Here is a 16143-nt window from a genome sequence, read left to right as displayed (position 1 = left end):
AACCTCTCCACTTTACTTCCTTAATACCATGGATCGAAATGTTTGATTTAAATAGCACGAATGGCATAAAAAAATGATTTCATCAGCCATAGATCTTTCAGAATTTTCACCTGATGTAGCCACAGAATGGGTATGAAACCCAGTCCCCCCCTCCCCAGTTCATGAGGCTGGTTTCACAGTAAGTGCCTATGAAAAGACAGCTGGCTACAGCCCAAGAAAAGGATGAAGAATGATGTGTGATTGAGTCAACATTTCCCTGTGATTTACATTCAGCTGATCAAGCCCACACGTAGTGGTGTGACAGTGAGATGCAGACCCAAAAATAGAGGAACGTCACAGTGATTATTCAATACAAATGGCATTGCTCTTCCCACAAACAGGTTGGGCCAAAACTGGGCTGTCCTGTACAATGGGCAATATTTTTTTGTTTCGTTTTTGAGGCTCCCAACAGGTCTTGCCTGTGCCCTGGACTGGAGGGAGCTCCTTTTGTCCTAACGAGGTCAGTCATCAGTGTTTATTTGTGCAGTAATAGCAGGTTAGACTGGAGTTTAGCATTACATTATTTATAAGAACATCTTCTAGTATGCCTAATTAAATGTGTATTAAATTTACATATATATATTTTTTTATCCCAATACATTTTTTTTTTCTAGGGGAAACTTTGAGCAATGATACCATGCTTAACCTGCATCTGTAAAAAGTGCAAAATCAAATACATTCAAATAACAATTCTCAGGGTCACCATACCAAACAGACAGTAATACCAGCATGACTCCGAGTGAGAGTCTATGGGGCTCTACATACCTCCTTTATTAAACCATTACACCAAGGACACTCACAGAAACCATTCAACTAGTCTGTATGATGTCAGATACAGACGTCATTGTCGCTATACACATTTTTAAAACCAAGATGAAAAGGACTAAAACACAGAAGATGAGGCGCAGACTTTGTTTAGTTTCATATTTATTTACTGTATGTTTTTCACAGAAAAATCAATATCACTTTTCATCTCCCTCCATAGAGGTAAAGAGCAGCCGTCAAAACCTTTTAAAGAAGGAGGTCAAACCGAATCACTGCAACTACATTGAAATCGCTGCAAGCTTCCCCTACTCCATACAGGGGCAGTATATCTGCTGAAGCTTAAGCTCATTCTCAGCGAATCAAAACAATGCTTCTTAGGTATGAATGCTGGAAGAATGCAATGTGTTTAACTACTAGAAAATAGCTTACAATAATAATAAACATAGCCCTGGAAGTATATACAAAAATAAAAACTAAAGAATACAAAAAAAAAAAAAAATCACATTTGATTTTTTTTACCATCTAATCTGCTGAACTAGTCTGGAGTTGCCTGCATTCCAAACACACAGAGATGAGTGCAGTGCCAGCTCCCACTCTAGGGCCAGTCTTCTCTCAGCCCCTGGCAGTCCATGTAGTGCAGTATCAGCTCTTTCTTCAGCCTGTACTTGGCCCCGCAATGCTCACACGTGTGCCGGTGCTCCATCTCGTGCTCCAGGAGCTGGGTGGGGTTCTCGCAGATCTGGAAGCAGGCCTGGCAGATGGCCTGCGGAGGGAGGAGGTGCGTGGTGAGGTGGTGGTAGTGGCCGTTCTTGCGGTAGCTGGCATGGCCGCAGAACTGGCAGTGGTAGGAGGCCTGGCCCTCGTGGCGCGCCTCGTGGACCTTCAGCTCCCGCCGCCTCACGAACTGCTTGCCGCAGTGGCTGCAGGAGAAACGCTTCACCTGGCTGTGCGTGGCCTCGTGCTCCGTCAGGTGGCCCCTCTGCAGGAAGGCCTTGCCGCAGGTCCTGCACACGTGGTTCCTGTCCTCCGAGCGCGGCCGGCCCGCGCTCTGCAGCAGCATAGGGCAGCGTGGCCGGTGCGTTTGCAGCATCTTGACTCTCTTGAAGTGCTTCCCGCAGGTCCTGCAGGACTGCTCGGGGGTGTGCTGGTCAGGGGCCGGCGGCACCCCATCCACTTCCAGCTCCACTTCCACCTCCATGGAGCAGGGCTCCTGCTTGATCGTCCGGGGCAGGGTCTGGAAGGGGGGTGAGGGGCTGTGCTGGAGCTTCCTGGGGACCCGCCGTCTCCGGGCCGGCCTCTCCCTCCCGCAGCCCAGCAGGTGCTCCTCCAGACCCTGGCTGGTGTCGAAGCTCAGCTCGCAGCGAGAACAGGGGAAGGTAGAGGGCATCCTAGGGCAGGGAGGAGACAGGGGGGTGAGGGTCGGCTTGGGGAGAGGGGACAGGGAGCCTCCTTCCTCGGTCTTCAGAAGCATGCTCTTGCCAGCCCAGGCCCACTGCCTGAAGCCCCCTGCCCCTGCTGACACTGCCTTAGGGGAGGAGGAGAGCTCCGGGTTCGACTGGATTATTAGGGGCAGCTCTGGGAGGTAGCCTGAAAAGAGGAAACAAAAATATAGACTACAGCAGCAATAATACTATAAATCACATGTGAGGAGCCAATCACTGTGAAGGATTCGTGAGAAACATGCCCATAAGATACCTGCAGCTAAATGTCTCCCTCTGTTGCCTGAAGTGCTCCCTACCTCTCTCACCTGTGTGTGAAGCAGTGCCAGTGCTGGCAGCTCGGGCTCCAGCCTCGGAGCTCACCTGCACCACCTTGATGCCGTGGAGCGCCAGGAATGCGGGGCTCTCGGGGGCCTCGCTCTTCAAAGGGGCCGGGACTCTGCTGGGGGAAGGGGAGCGGGGCAGGGAGGGTGAGTCGGAGCTTGAGGTGGAGGAAGAACAAGAGGATGACAAAGGAGAGGAGCAAAAAGAAGAAAAGGAATGGTTCTTTCCTCCCTCTGCCATTCCATCCACCTCTCCCTCTTCCCCCTTCCTCCTCTGCATCTTCTCCCCGGAGGACGAGTAAAGAAAGCCCGGCTTCCAGTCCTGATCCAGGGCTCGGACGGCCAGGCTCTGCCCTACCACCTCCCCCTCCTCCATCTCTCCCTCTCCCTCTCCCTCTCCCTCCGGCCTGCGAGACTCCACTCCGTACAGAAGACCCTGCAATCTCCCGTTCTCCCGTGCTTTCAGTGAAGCAGGGGGGGTGTCGTAGAACTCCAGGAAGGCCATGGCTGCCCCCAGCTCGGGGTCGGTGTGGCCCCCCTCTCCCTGGGGCCCCTGGTACATCATCTGCAGGATGGCGTCGAAGTGCTGCGGGCTCACGGTGGAGGAGCTCAGGGCGTAGCTGCAGTGTGTGTGCTCAGCCAGCACGGGCTGTGTGACGAACAGCTTATGGAAGAAGCCGCTGCAGGCCGCCAGCACGGCCCTGTGCGCGCGGAAGTGCACCTCCCCCACGCTCACGATCACGTCACACAGGAAGCCAAACTCCAGCTGGGCACACAGCTGCTGCATCACATGCCGGCAGTGAGAGGGGGAGGGGGGGGAGGAGAGCATCGCAGGGGGGGACTGAAACAGCACCTGGGGGGGAGAGTGTTCAAGTACAGGCAGGAACATATGGTCACAATATTAAAACTGGACCACTGGTTTAGCTTTTTAGTTTTTCAAATTTTCTAGTAAAATATTCCGTTAACGTACAAATATAAAGTCACAGATTATTAATACCAGATAAGTTGATTCATTTTTCAGATATATATATATTAGATAGGATATAAACATATCCTTTAATATACACAAATAGATATACATACTCACACATCAGTTATCCATGCATATATACTTTCATGTGTCATATTATACAGCCTAAAAGTGATAATTGTGTATTTCACCTTTTAACTATTAGATAGTCGGAATTTGCAAGCGCACAGTTGCTGCGAATTGAGGCAAACACCCTTCCTAAAACAGATTAACAACTAACTAAACTAAACTCACTAACCGCTTACCTTTTAAATCCCTGTCCCGACGCCAGATGCGCATGCAAGGACCGTTCTCTTTCTGCCTGAATCCCAGCAGACAGGCAAATCCTGCAGTGGACAGCAGGGGGCTCTGCCAGCACCGGCTCCGGACCCTGAAGGGACAGGCACACTCACAGCGCCCTCCGGTGGCTCGCTGGCTTGAAGCGAGGAGGAAACAGGTAGCTGCTGCTGGTGTTGTAGGACGTGCGATCAATGGAAAATCCAAACAGCTACAAAAAAGGGAAAATAAAGCAAGAAAATGCATGTTTAGTCGTGTCGCTCTGCACAGGCCCTCGCCTCTACACTGTAATATATTCCAATTCCTTCGAAGGACAGTTTAGAGACAGAATAAATTGTTGCGATTCGTCATTTGAAGCCAATTTAATTACCTAATAGTGACTTCAATTTAAGTAATTTGTCACCACTGTGAGAAGTTCATTTTAACAGAACACTGTTAATTGCAAATTTGATCAATGATGCGTTGGAATTGGAATTCATTCAAAGGGATTGGGAAATGGAATTGATTTTAAAAAGGCATTGGAACTGAAAACACTTAACTGACCCCCAACCCTGTTTAGAATCACTAAGCAGGAGTATGTGTGGAATTCACCAGGAATGGTGCAGTAAAATACAATAACAACAATATTATTATACCTACTCTGAAGGGAAATCTTGACAAAATAGGCATAAAAAAGCTTATGTTGCAGGCCATTTTTTTCTGAAAACTTTTCTAAAATTATTTTGCGTGACAAATGACGTGTAGGGCCTACTGTACAGAACCAGACTACATTATAAAGGGTTAACAAAAAATAACCAAACTACTGTCAAGGAACGCAAACGTTTCTAGTACGAATAATATTTGTCAAATTTGTAACAAATAAACGTTTTGTTGTTCTTTACGTCCTCGGCTTCAGTGTCTTCAGGACCAAACGTAGCGCGAGGGGTGCCACAGTTCATTTACGTTTACATGGAAAACAACAGGCTATAAGATAAATATAAAACACTACTAACGAAATTAATCTAAATTGAAAAGCCTAACAACATGTTATATTAGAACTTAAACTTGATCGACGATAAAATTCAGTTACTAGTAGCGTACTGAAAGAAAAAAATCTGGGGGCGAAAAAATACGCGGGTTTTATATAGTCTGCAATTTTTTAGTTTTAGAACTTTACAAAAAAACATTAGGCCTACATTTATCGCCTTGTTTCGGGTGGTTTTAGTTTCTTACACAGTTGGAGGAGATATATAAGTTGCATTATAAAAAAATATGGCTTTGTTGTTTTACAGTTACAGACCGTTGGATGGATTCTCGCGAATAAAAACAACAATATTCAACTGCTAATGTTGTAACCACAGCAGCTACAACCAAAGCGACTGCTCTATGAATGGGACAACATGAAACCGCAGCGATTTCACTATGAGGGGCAACAACACGTCGCAGCGAACCAAACTACAACACAAGATACTACAGTTACATTGGGTCCTGCGTGGAAATAACAAAACACAGATGCACGGCTACAAACTTAATTTAGCACACACTAGGAAACTGCCACTGCCTGCTGCCAGAACGACTAGAGGTCTGCGCTACTTAACACATACTCTCTTACGGCGCTGCAGCTAAACTATAAAAGTTGCATCACAAGCAAACAGCGATGCAACAAGGTTGTAGTGACAGTTAGACAAATTGTCTTAAGTATATTATTTTTTTTAAATTGACACATCATTATAATAACATTCTATTACACGCACCCGACTTCAAGTTTAGCCACTACAATCACGTTGTCAAACGCCATTTTGGTCTAACCCCCCCTGCTCAATCCCAACCTCTGCAGCGCCCCCCTCCCTCTTCAAATCACGTCCTTGCTTTTTCCTTTTGAACAAATACAGAAAAAAAGTGCGTGAAAAAATGCTTGCGAGTCACTAAAACAGCACGCATCTGCACACGCGGGCGTGCACTCAAACTAGACGCTGGTATGATAAGCATAAATGACTAAAGTAACAATGATATATTGAATAAAGTGTACCGCGAGGTTCGCTCCTGTGACGGTTGGTTCGTGGGGTCGAACAGCGCTCCGTGACGCGAGTGCAGGGTGCAGCACTAACTTACTCAAGACAGAAGGAATATGCGGGGGATGAGCCAAATAACGCGAGCCTCCACTCTGGGATGGGGGCGGTCTTTAAAGACACGGTGGTTTTTACAATAGACTGCTGGTCAATATTCCCGCCCGCCAGTCTGTGTTTTGTATGTGTTTTAGCAACGCGTCTGCTGTTTAATTCAGTATATGATTTGAATAACGGGATACGAGTCCAGTTGACGATAAAGTGTTTTTTTTTATTATTATTATTTATTTATTCCGTGCGTGTGCGCGTAAATTGCAGTCAGATTGCATCTTACTTTACGGAAAGCTTCAGACAGCAATAACTACAGTACAACCTACTGACAAGACGAAAAAAAAACGCAACATGCGTACATTGCAAAGTCAGTAGATAAACACTGTACAGTATCAGACAACTGGCGATTGTGTTTGATTTGATTTTATTACAAATCGCCATTTAGACGTTAAATACACCATTGTATCAACGTCATTTTCCTCAATAATAATAATAATAATAATAATAATAATAATAATAATAATAATAATAATAACAACAGGTTTTCGTATCCTAATATCTTGTCGGGAAGTAAAAATAATACCGAAACAAAGACTGCAGGTGTTTGCAAGTGTTAGGGTTCCAGCACTGCGCGTTGCAATCTGGGACATGTAGTTTACAGCGTTGTTAAGACAAAATGATTGACGCTTTTAAAATAAAGCCCGGTATGTGTGTAGGGATATCCTGTTGACTATTGTGTGTATTTATATTATCAACGCTGCAAAACATACATGGTGCTGCTGTGTAAGGATACAAACCGATCTGCACGCCACATGAAGTCAGTAGGCTTACTTTCCGCTCTGACATTTATAGGTGAAACTCAGCTTATATGTACCGCTGTAAAGTTTAATAAGAATAATTAAACAGATCGGCTAATTTAAATGTGACGACATTTCAATCTGATACAAGCCACATGGCTAGCCGCATTCTCCTGGTGAAAAAATGCCTGTTAAAAAAAATATATATATATACACACAATGCAGTAGATGATTGTAAACATTTATTTAAAATCTGTTTCTCATTAAGAAAACGCATGGCAGTATACGAGAGCAAAAACAACAAGCTTCCACATTCAACACAGACTGGCCAACTCCATCCCGACTGTGCTGACTAGTAATCATCTTGTGCTGATCAAAATGAAAATCCATTTCATTCCTTATTAGCTTAGCTTCCCATTGAGATTCTCTCACCCACACTGTGCCACAAGACAATAAGCGGCACCATGCACACAATCTTTTGACTCTGTATTTTTATAGATTATTTGGGAGTTACAGTTTATTTTAAATACCATGCTCACTGCCTTTTTTTCTTCCTGGTATCAGATCACTTCCTATGCTGTAGGTCACATGGTTTAATTCCACTGGCCCGAGCTTCAGCGGAGGAAGTGATCGTGTACCAGGAAGCAGCAGCAACCTTTACTTCTACAGCTAGAAAGAGTCCAAGTTAAAGAACCAAAGGATCTTCAACAGAACAAGAGAGTGTCCAGTGACAATACAGCCAGTGCTAATGAGAGCAAGGAAACATATTTCTATTGATATTTATTGAATTTGAATTACACATGTAATTGCATACTTGCATTTACACAATCTATGCAAACAACAGCAATTTATTCATACTCACATACTTCTTAATACTTTTTTATTCTGTATTATTAATCTTAAATATATATTATTTGGCAATCTGTTCTCTATATTAGTTCATTTTCTATTATTTGTGTCCCTGGTATTATATATATATATATATATATATATATATATATATATATATATATATATATATATATATATATATAATGATTTTAAGTTAAGTACATTGTATTTGGAGGCACTATCCCCTGGCAGTTGGAATAAAGGTTGTGTTTACACTGTGTTTGTTAGATAGCTTGGTTTTCATTTGAGTTGCTAAGCTGTAGCTCCAAGGTTACACTCTGTTATGACCATGTCATATATTTACTGTATATATAGTACACAGTACAGTTAGAATAAACTGATTAGCCATATAAACATGTGACATCCACAAAGGGGCCAAGTTGTAAAGAAATAGGGCTAAGTGGCTCTGCCCATTTGTACTGCATCAGGACCAGGCTTTTTTAAATGTGTAAGTCATGAAAAAGGATCAAGCAAACTGATCCCAACCAAAGAGACCTGACTGAGACTGTAACAGTGCAAACACAACCCTAGATCCAGACGTTCCCTCGTCCTAATCTCAGACCTGCCATGGCACACAGCCAAGATTCCTCTGAAGATTAGCTGTTAGTGTATCCTGGGGAATTCCTTTCTAAAACGGATTGAGACTGCTCAGTTGCTTCCCAATTAAAAACAAAAAAAAAATCAAATACAAGTTGAACCGACAGACTTCACTAAAGCCTTTATCTTTCAAGGTGATAGATGCAGTACAAGGTCACTTAAGGGTTAACACTGACAGTCTGGTTAAAACACATACACACAGTACACACATGTACTCGGCAAATACTTGAACAATACATTTAGAGGTCTGAAGGTTTTTTAAAGACACTGTTAACTTACTATGAATAATTCCACGATCGCACACATGCAGCTTTATATATTGAAACACCAATAAACAGATATTGTATCATAGACATTTCCCAAATGTTCTGTCGATCCACAATTGTTTAAAAGAAGGATGAAACAAGTTATTTAAAGGGTTAAATGTGCACCTGTACTGTTTTCAATTGAAATGACCCCGTACCAGGAGTTTGAGAAATCAGACCGCTGGTAAATCTGCTCTGAACGGATCACATTTATCACAGCATGACTAATCTGAGTCTGTACTAACAGGAGTTATTCTTGCAGTGATACGAGTGGAACATTTTATTACACATCATACTCCTGGCTCCAGATCATTTCAGAAACACGCTTCATTGCAGGTAGTTTTGAACCCCAGGACTGGGTGAAGCACAGCTGGTGCTCCTGTTGGCATTCATTTTAAAGCCAGTTTGAAAACACATGACAGTTACCTTGAATACATGCTTTTCAAAACGTAAAAAGAAGTGCTTGTAAGTCTAAACTAATGCCTGTGACACAAACATCATCTCCAGCAATCTAATAACCGGTAACAGCTACACACACAGTTAGAAGCAATGTTCTTATTCCCTTGAAAACTGTTTAAAATGACTTGGGCCTGCCAGCGCCCACTCATTCAATAAGGGTTGCCAAGACAACAGCAGTGAGTCAGACAAACAGCTCCTGCGGTGCCCACGCTGGTTTGCGTCAGAACTGAGCCAGTAATAAACAAAATGGGAAACTAGATTAACCTAGGGACCCTTCAGACAGGATGCGAGACACTCATCAGGGTTCAATTAAACAGGTCCTTTTCAAATTGTAAATTCATATTGAAGAAGGTAGTACCGCAATAAACAAACCAGACTTTCTTTCTGCTAACAGGCTGTGTTCTTTTCATAACTATAAAACACTCAATGGTGTTTCATTTAGGAATACGAATGAAATGAAATGAAATGTATCCTGTGTTTTTTCGATTCTTCTTGGCCATCAGATATTTTTATGCATGTGGTATTCAGGTGTACCCTTCCACAACTTCACTGCAGTATTTGTGCATGGTTTTACTATGCTTTTACCATCGTTTACTCTGCTTTGCCATGTTTCCTAATATTCTTTAACATACCTTGCAATGCTTTACCATGCTTTCACTGTGCTTTACTTTGCTATGCTTTTACTATGGTAAGCTTTTATAAGGGTAAGTTCAAAAGCTGCAGTCAAACATGTTCTATTTGAACACTTCCTTCAGTTTCTTCTTCAGACCTTACTTCCAGCACATGTTTGGACCTGCTTTATGGTGCCAGGTCATGTTACACCAAACTTAACAAATTAAAAAAACAAACATATTTGATCAAATCTTTCATACCTTTTTTTCTAGACAAGCAATGATATACACACAATCTGCATGGGGCTGCCCTTGTAAGTAATCCTAAAGCGGTCACCCCCGTATTCTAAAAACATAATTCTAATTCCAATGGACACAGGAATATGTATGTATTACAATTTACAATTGGAAAACAAATAAGAAAAAACGTACACATTCAAGGTCTGGTTTGTATATTGTGGTCCCTTTACTGGATTAGTTTGTTTGCAGTTTGTTTCACTAGATACCCAAGACACAGATTCTGTATTGTTTTGCTAAACATGTCAGTTGTGTTCATTTTAACCGTATCTTCTACCAACAACAACCGTTTATCCTTCTATTATCAAACTCATTAACTGTCTTAAATATCAAGCTTCACCACCAGATCAAAAGAGCCATCCTGTGGAGCTCAGGGAGCCATATCTATCTCTAGAGCCTTCCACTGGACTGCATTACACTAAACTGTGACTGTTTAAATGTGTTGATGGAATTCACCAACCTAGAAAACAACTCATGCTATGAAAGTCAAATTCAGAGACTGTGAGTAAACCCATAAAGTAAGCATAAGGTGCTAAGATAAACCGTCTGAGCAGTAACAAAGCACAGAAATAACATAGTGAATCTATTTCTCCTATGCTATCTCTGAGTTTAGTGAACGGCTTGTTGTCTTAAGGGCTTGTGAACAGGTTTTGGAGTAATATGCTCAACTCACGCTTGTACATATTTAAAGGCAACACACCCTAGTAGGAAAACTGTCTGATTGTAACGGATCATTTTAGAAACACAACAAGGTCACTATAAAAAAAAGGATGCAGGGCAAGTGGATTTATCCAGCTGTGAAGAATTCTGTATGGAATCTGTTCATCTTGGCTGAACTGCTGGTGCAAAGTGTCTGATCTCAATCCGACGCGTGCAGCACATTCTTTATGTCCAGCTTGACTCACTTGTCTTTGCGGTTGATTATACTGCAGACTTTGCGTCTGGCATAGACAGCGGTCAGGGCACTGCTGAGCGCAGTGGCTGCCAACAGAGCCCAGATGAGGAACCCGGATGAGTCCCCATGAAGCCGGCTGTACAGGGGCCGTCTGGCTAGGTAATCCAGGTGCGAGGCCTCGATCTGGGCGAGCGTGCACAGGGCCAGAAGCACGTGGAAAACCTGGTGGCCCTGGCCCAAGAAGTTGCACCTCCCTGGAAACCACATTTCAGGCAGAGGGTATGTGAAGAACAAAGCACTGGCTAGAAAGAACGACACCTGGTAAATGTGGTAGGAGACCGCCTGGTCGCCGGCACAGGGGAAGCAGCTGTATATCCGGAGGATAACGGGACTGATGTCCCAGACATAGGCCAGGCCCGAAGGCACCACTTGGCCCAGCTTGCGGACCCACTTGGGTAGCATGTGGCTTTTGTACTTGCCTGTGCAGCAGCCGGCACAGGAGAGCCACGACAGGAAGGCAGCGGTGGGCAGGAAGAAGCCCTTGACCTGGGTGTGCCAGCCCTCCTCTATGGCATAGTAGAAATGGACCAGAGCGCTACCATACTGATAGACGGCCACCCCTGTGTAGTCCAGGAAGAAGAAAGAGTAGTGGCAGAGCTCCGACTTGGCTGACAGCAGGTGAGCCAGCGCGCTGCAGGTCATGTAGGTGAAAGAGGACAGGAGGAGGATGAACAGAGGCCAAGCGTGGGGGTCCCACAGGAAATCCACGCTTTCAGACAGCTGGCTGAACTTCATGAGGACCACCAGAGCTGCCAGGAGATGGCTCCACACGTTGATCGTCTCGTTGTGGCGCTGGAAGAGGGACAGGAAGTAGTAGCGCCAGTTCTGGTGGCTGGGGCGGTAGCCGGCGTTGATGTGGCGCTCCCGGAAGACCCTGGGCACCTCGCTCTCTCTCAGGGTGCAGGGCAGGGAGGGGGCAGCCTCGTCCAGCATCCTGGGGATCCCTCGCACCTGCTGGAGGCTGATGAACAGCCGGCCCAGCTGCTCCATGGCAATGGTTGCCATAGTGGCGGCTGCAGCAGTTTCCTGTTCCTGTTCAAACGAAAAATACAAAGGGAACAAACAGTCACCCAGAGCAACACATTTGGCTACCTGTAAAGTTCTGGATTACTTTCAAAATTCTCCTGCTTGCCTACAAGGCCCTTCATCACAGAGGTCCAGAGTATCTCTCCAACCTGCTGACCCACTATGTCCCTGCATGAGAGCTGAGGTCCTCTGACTCTGGCCTGCTTGTTATACCCAAGCAAAATTGCACCACACTCAGAGAGCGCTCTTTCAGCTTCATGGCCCCGACTCTTTGGAACTCTCTCCCAGCTTTAGTGCGTGTAGCTCCCACAGTCGCTCGCTTCAAATCAACTCTCAAGACCTGCTTGTTCGCTCTTGCTTTCAATGCTCTTCCAGCCTGACATCTGTTATTAGCTGTTGTCTAAATTGCTATTTCAGGTTTTCCATCTTATTCGTATGATTCTGTATGACACACGCATCCACAATGTTATAATTCACATCCTAGCCTTGTATTTAATGTGTTATGCCTGTAGTTAATGTATTTGCATTGTTTTTTTACTGTTTGTATTTAATGTACTATGCCCTGTATTTCACTGTATTTCACTGTATTATGCATTGTTCCTCACTATCTTGTAAAGTGCTTTGTGATGGTGGTCCACTATGAAAGGCGCTATATACAATAAATATTGATTGACTGATTGATTGATTTATACACCTGCCACTTCATTCACAATGATGGAAACCCTTTGAAGTTGGCAGACAGTTCAGAAGTTGGCAAAATGTAATTGTGAGGACTTTTTTTTTTTTAAAGATATGAATGGACAGGGATATGAAGCCTCCGGTTTGCCCAGGTCTGTTAAAAAATCAATTTCAGTCTGTGGGGAATATATCAGAAAAATGTTCCCAGTTCCCAATGGATCAGCCTCTAAAAAAACCTCATTCTAATCTTCAATCTTTGTCACCATTGAACACAGTCACTCCAAAAATAGTGCTGATGTTACTAAACTCTTAATTGGCACATCGGGGCTCTAAATGTCGCTGTGATGTAAATGTTCAATACATCTGACCTAGTAAAAGTCATACATGGGGTCTAGGTGACACAGAAAGTAAAACCCCCGAACGACAAGGGGTGTTCAGGTCTGGATTGAGCATACAATGAAATGTCTCTGTGTATAGAGTTTCATCTCGAGTTCAGATGACATGCACCCACACACTCCTCCTGAAAAACAGGTTCTCACTATCTCTAATGCTGAGGGTGCGTCCTCAAAGCAGGGCTGGTAGTAAAAACACATTATATAACTTATATTTTCAAACAAATGGGGTCACGAAAAGTGGTTGAAAATACAAGAACAATGATCGCTCAGTGCAAAACACAACATGGAAATGAGAATGATTAAGCTTGGATGGAAAGGTGTGGAATTGAACTGTAATTGTTCAATAATACGGTAGAATAAAGAGCCGATGCTTTGTAGAGACTGCACTTTAAGGGTGAGGATATTGCTCATTCTAGAAAGGACAAAAGAAATGTTCTATCATGAATCATACCTTATGACAATTCAGGCTAAATTACCATAGAAACAGGCATGTCCACAAACAGTACACTGACTGGCAAAAAGATCAGAGAATCTAGGCTAGCTATACTGTTCTGTAGACACATGCATGTTTTCAGTTATATAATAACTGATATTTTATTAGGTTCGCACCTCTACTAACAAAACCTAACCTATATGGAGAAGTTTTAATGAGTTATCACAACCAACATTGTGTTATCCATGCAAAACCATCACAGATTCCCTCAGCCACAACAATGAGGAAACTTTATGTGCAGCTCAGCCTACCTTCTGATAACATCTTTCCATATATTAACCAAATCACTCAATGAAATTGTTAGTATCCTGTGTGCTTTAGCGGTGGCATTGTCTGTGGATTTTTTTTCCAGCTCGTTTCTAGGTGTAAGCCAGTAACGTACCCTAGGATTACATTTCAATGATGGTACTTTCTAAAAACAATTCCAATGGCATCCTATGGTTAGTGACAGCTTTTCTGACACAGGAAGCCCGAAGCATTTGCTGTTTGAAGGGAATCAGCGTGCTCAACAGGTACTGCATAAAACGAATTCCATTAGGTTTCTCCATCTGTCCTCGTACCCTGATTCAATCACAGATCAGCGATCCATAACCTAAATGGCTAGATCTGCACGTATTAGATGTCTAATTCTGAATTCCTTCCCATCAGCCCATGATGTATCTGTACAGAAGCAGAAGACAACAGGAAGCAGCTTTACCTATCTGATGGTATTGAAGATACCATCATTTATGCTGATCATTGCAAGATTAAAGCCCACACTCTCCCCTAAGACTTGCACAACGAGCACCGGAAAAGAGCTACAATGTTGTGCAAGGTTCCCTCAAAGCTGTTCCCTCATAATACAGTGGGGTGCAGCTGCTTCCCTGTGAAAACTTCATTTGTCAATCTCACTGAAAATATCAGAAACATGGACAATATAAATAGTGTATCTAACAAAATAGTTCCATATGTGCAAACAGATAACCTGAGAATAAGGCATAGAAACTGAGAGATTCCTTTAACCTAAAGCAGTACCTGATATCATGTTTTACAATTAAAATACCTGTGTGCTGTAACATGTGTTTCTTTCGAAACTGCACATCTGAGACATGTATGTAGCTAATGGATTTGCAAAATGGCTACGATTTACAGAATAATTTTTATGCAATTGATTCCATGGTACCGTAAAACGCTCTAATCCAGCTGTGGCTTGTGCTGGTATAGGCTGATCAAATCAATGTCTTAGACAACTATTGAGACTAGAAGTTTTTATCAATGCCATACAAAAAAGGCAATGATACTTCTCATTGAAACATCTGTGTAAAATGTCCCCACTGTACATTTAGTTTTAGTAGTATATAATTTTTTTTCATTTTAAAGGGCAGAAATGTTGTCTGGCATAACTATAACTGTACACTCATATTCCAATCTCTATATGTACTGTAATAAAGATCAAATCAACACCATACAAGCAGACGAACAAGAAAAATCAACATTTTATTCTTATTATTTAGCAAACACCTTTATCTAGGGTGTGTGAACTATGCATCAGCTGTTGAGTCACTTACAACAACGTCTCACCCGAAAGACGGAGCACAAGGAGGTTCAGTGACTTGCTCAGGGTCACACAATGAGTCAGTGGCTGAGGTGGGATTTGAACCAGGGACCTCCTGGTTACAAGTCCTTTTCTTTAACCACTGGACCACACAGCCTCCTATGTGGCCTTCTTGTCAAGCCTGTTGGAACATTCCAGAAATGGCTTTTCAGCTGATCAAAAAGTTTTACATTTACACAGTATTTTGTAGTTTCATCATACTTTTATATTAATACTACTGGACATGGTTAGTCATTTCTTTTTATAAAGCTGCCCCGTAGCTCTGAGGTTTCCTGTGATCTTATGGTACAGTAAACATCCATAATCAGAATGAATTAATACATGTACTTGCTACCCTGTCCTGACGACGATAAAAAAAAAGAAAAAACAGCAGTGTTTACAGCGGGCTACATCAATTTAGAAGTGCTAGCTCATCAAATTCATCCCTTTCACTGTGTTTTCTACACTGTAACATGATTGCGCAGAATTCCAATCGGAATGTGGTGTTTAATCTCGGGGGGTAAACAACACAACTAAATCAAGTAACGAGGCCACAGACACAACAGGGTGTACTCCAGTGCTTGTTGTCAAGGAAACGTGCTGGTTTTAAAACGCGTCGCTTTTCCATTTGCCAATTGTAACATGATTTAAATTTTAAAAAGTGTTATTTGCATAAGTATATCTCATACGAATGATGCTATTTAACGACGTGCTGGTTGGTGATGCATATTGAATTTAGGAAGCCAGTTAAGCACAAAACATCCCATTTTGACTTCGTCTTATTTTATTGTTTATGCCAGCTGCAAAACCAGATAACATTCCCTGCTTTAATTGTTTGCATCTAGTATTCAACAGAAACAATATCACAAAATGACTACAGTTTTAAAGATGAGGTTTTATCTGTAAACTTTTTTTTAAAAGCCCACAGTAAAATAGCATTTAAAATGATAAATACGATACCTTAATAACAAAGGAAATCTTCTCTGTTTAAGAGAGCGTTAAGATAGACAGCTTGCAGCTGGTGGTACCGCTTCCACTGGAATAATGTGCTTCTCTACCTCTTAGCTATGTGTGTGCATTGAATAACAAGAACGAAAA

The 16143-nt window shown here is 42.9% G+C and overlaps 2 protein-coding genes across 4 annotated transcripts; both read right to left on the bottom strand.

The window, feature by feature from the left end:
- Positions 1-949: 949 nt before the first annotated feature.
- LOC117964574 (zinc finger and BTB domain-containing protein 18-like) lies at positions 950-6282 on the bottom strand. The gene is made up of 4 exons (XM_034908458.2): positions 5881-6282; positions 3842-4083; positions 2552-3419; positions 950-2391 (listed from the first exon to the last, which is right to left on the bottom strand). Exons 3-4 carry the CDS (start codon positions 3393-3395, stop codon positions 1400-1402), a joined length of 1836 nt encoding a protein of 611 aa, XP_034764349.2. The 5' UTR covers positions 3396-3419; positions 3842-4083; positions 5881-6282; the 3' UTR covers positions 950-1399.
- Positions 6283-7000: 718 nt separating this feature from the next.
- On the bottom strand, positions 7001-16124 carry LOC117964580 (membrane progestin receptor alpha-B-like). Of its 3 annotated transcripts, none has more exons than XM_058997562.1 (3): positions 16006-16124; positions 15020-15187; positions 7001-11912 (listed from the first exon to the last, which is right to left on the bottom strand). In XM_058997562.1, the coding sequence occupies exon 3, from the start codon at positions 11883-11885 to the stop codon at positions 10827-10829; it is 1059 nt and encodes a 352-aa protein (XP_058853545.1). In that variant the 5' UTR covers positions 11886-11912; positions 15020-15187; positions 16006-16124; the 3' UTR covers positions 7001-10826. The 3 variants fall into 3 exon arrangements, with proteins under 3 accessions (XP_058853545.1, XP_058853546.1, XP_034764389.1); XM_058997563.1 differs by having other exon boundaries at positions 15033-15187; XM_034908498.2 differs by lacking the exon at positions 15020-15187.
- Between the last annotated feature and the right edge of the window lie 19 nt (positions 16125-16143).

The sequence above is a fragment of the Acipenser ruthenus genome, chromosome 23, assembly GCF_902713425.1.
Source record: "Acipenser ruthenus chromosome 23, fAciRut3.2 maternal haplotype, whole genome shotgun sequence".
In the NCBI taxonomy this organism is placed as follows: Eukaryota; Metazoa; Chordata; class Actinopteri; order Acipenseriformes; family Acipenseridae; genus Acipenser; species Acipenser ruthenus.
The sequence above is the reverse complement of the archived record's forward strand: the minus strand, read 5'-3'. Positions and strand labels throughout refer to the sequence as shown.

What these genes read in the sequence shown, in the direction of transcription:
- LOC117964574 (XM_034908458.2), bottom strand. Translation starts at nt 3,395, where the DNA reads ATGCTCTCCTCCCCCCCCTCCCCCTCTCACTGCCGGCATGTGATGCAG. An exon ending in TGGCACTGCTTCACACACAG is followed by an intron (nt 2,392 to 2,551) that starts GTGAGAGAGGTA and finishes TCCTCTTTTCAG; the next exon opens with GCTACCTCCCAGAGCTGCCC.
- LOC117964580 (XM_058997562.1), bottom strand. Translation starts at nt 11,885, where the DNA reads ATGGCAACCATTGCCATGGAGCAGCTGGGCCGGCTGTTCATCAGCCTC.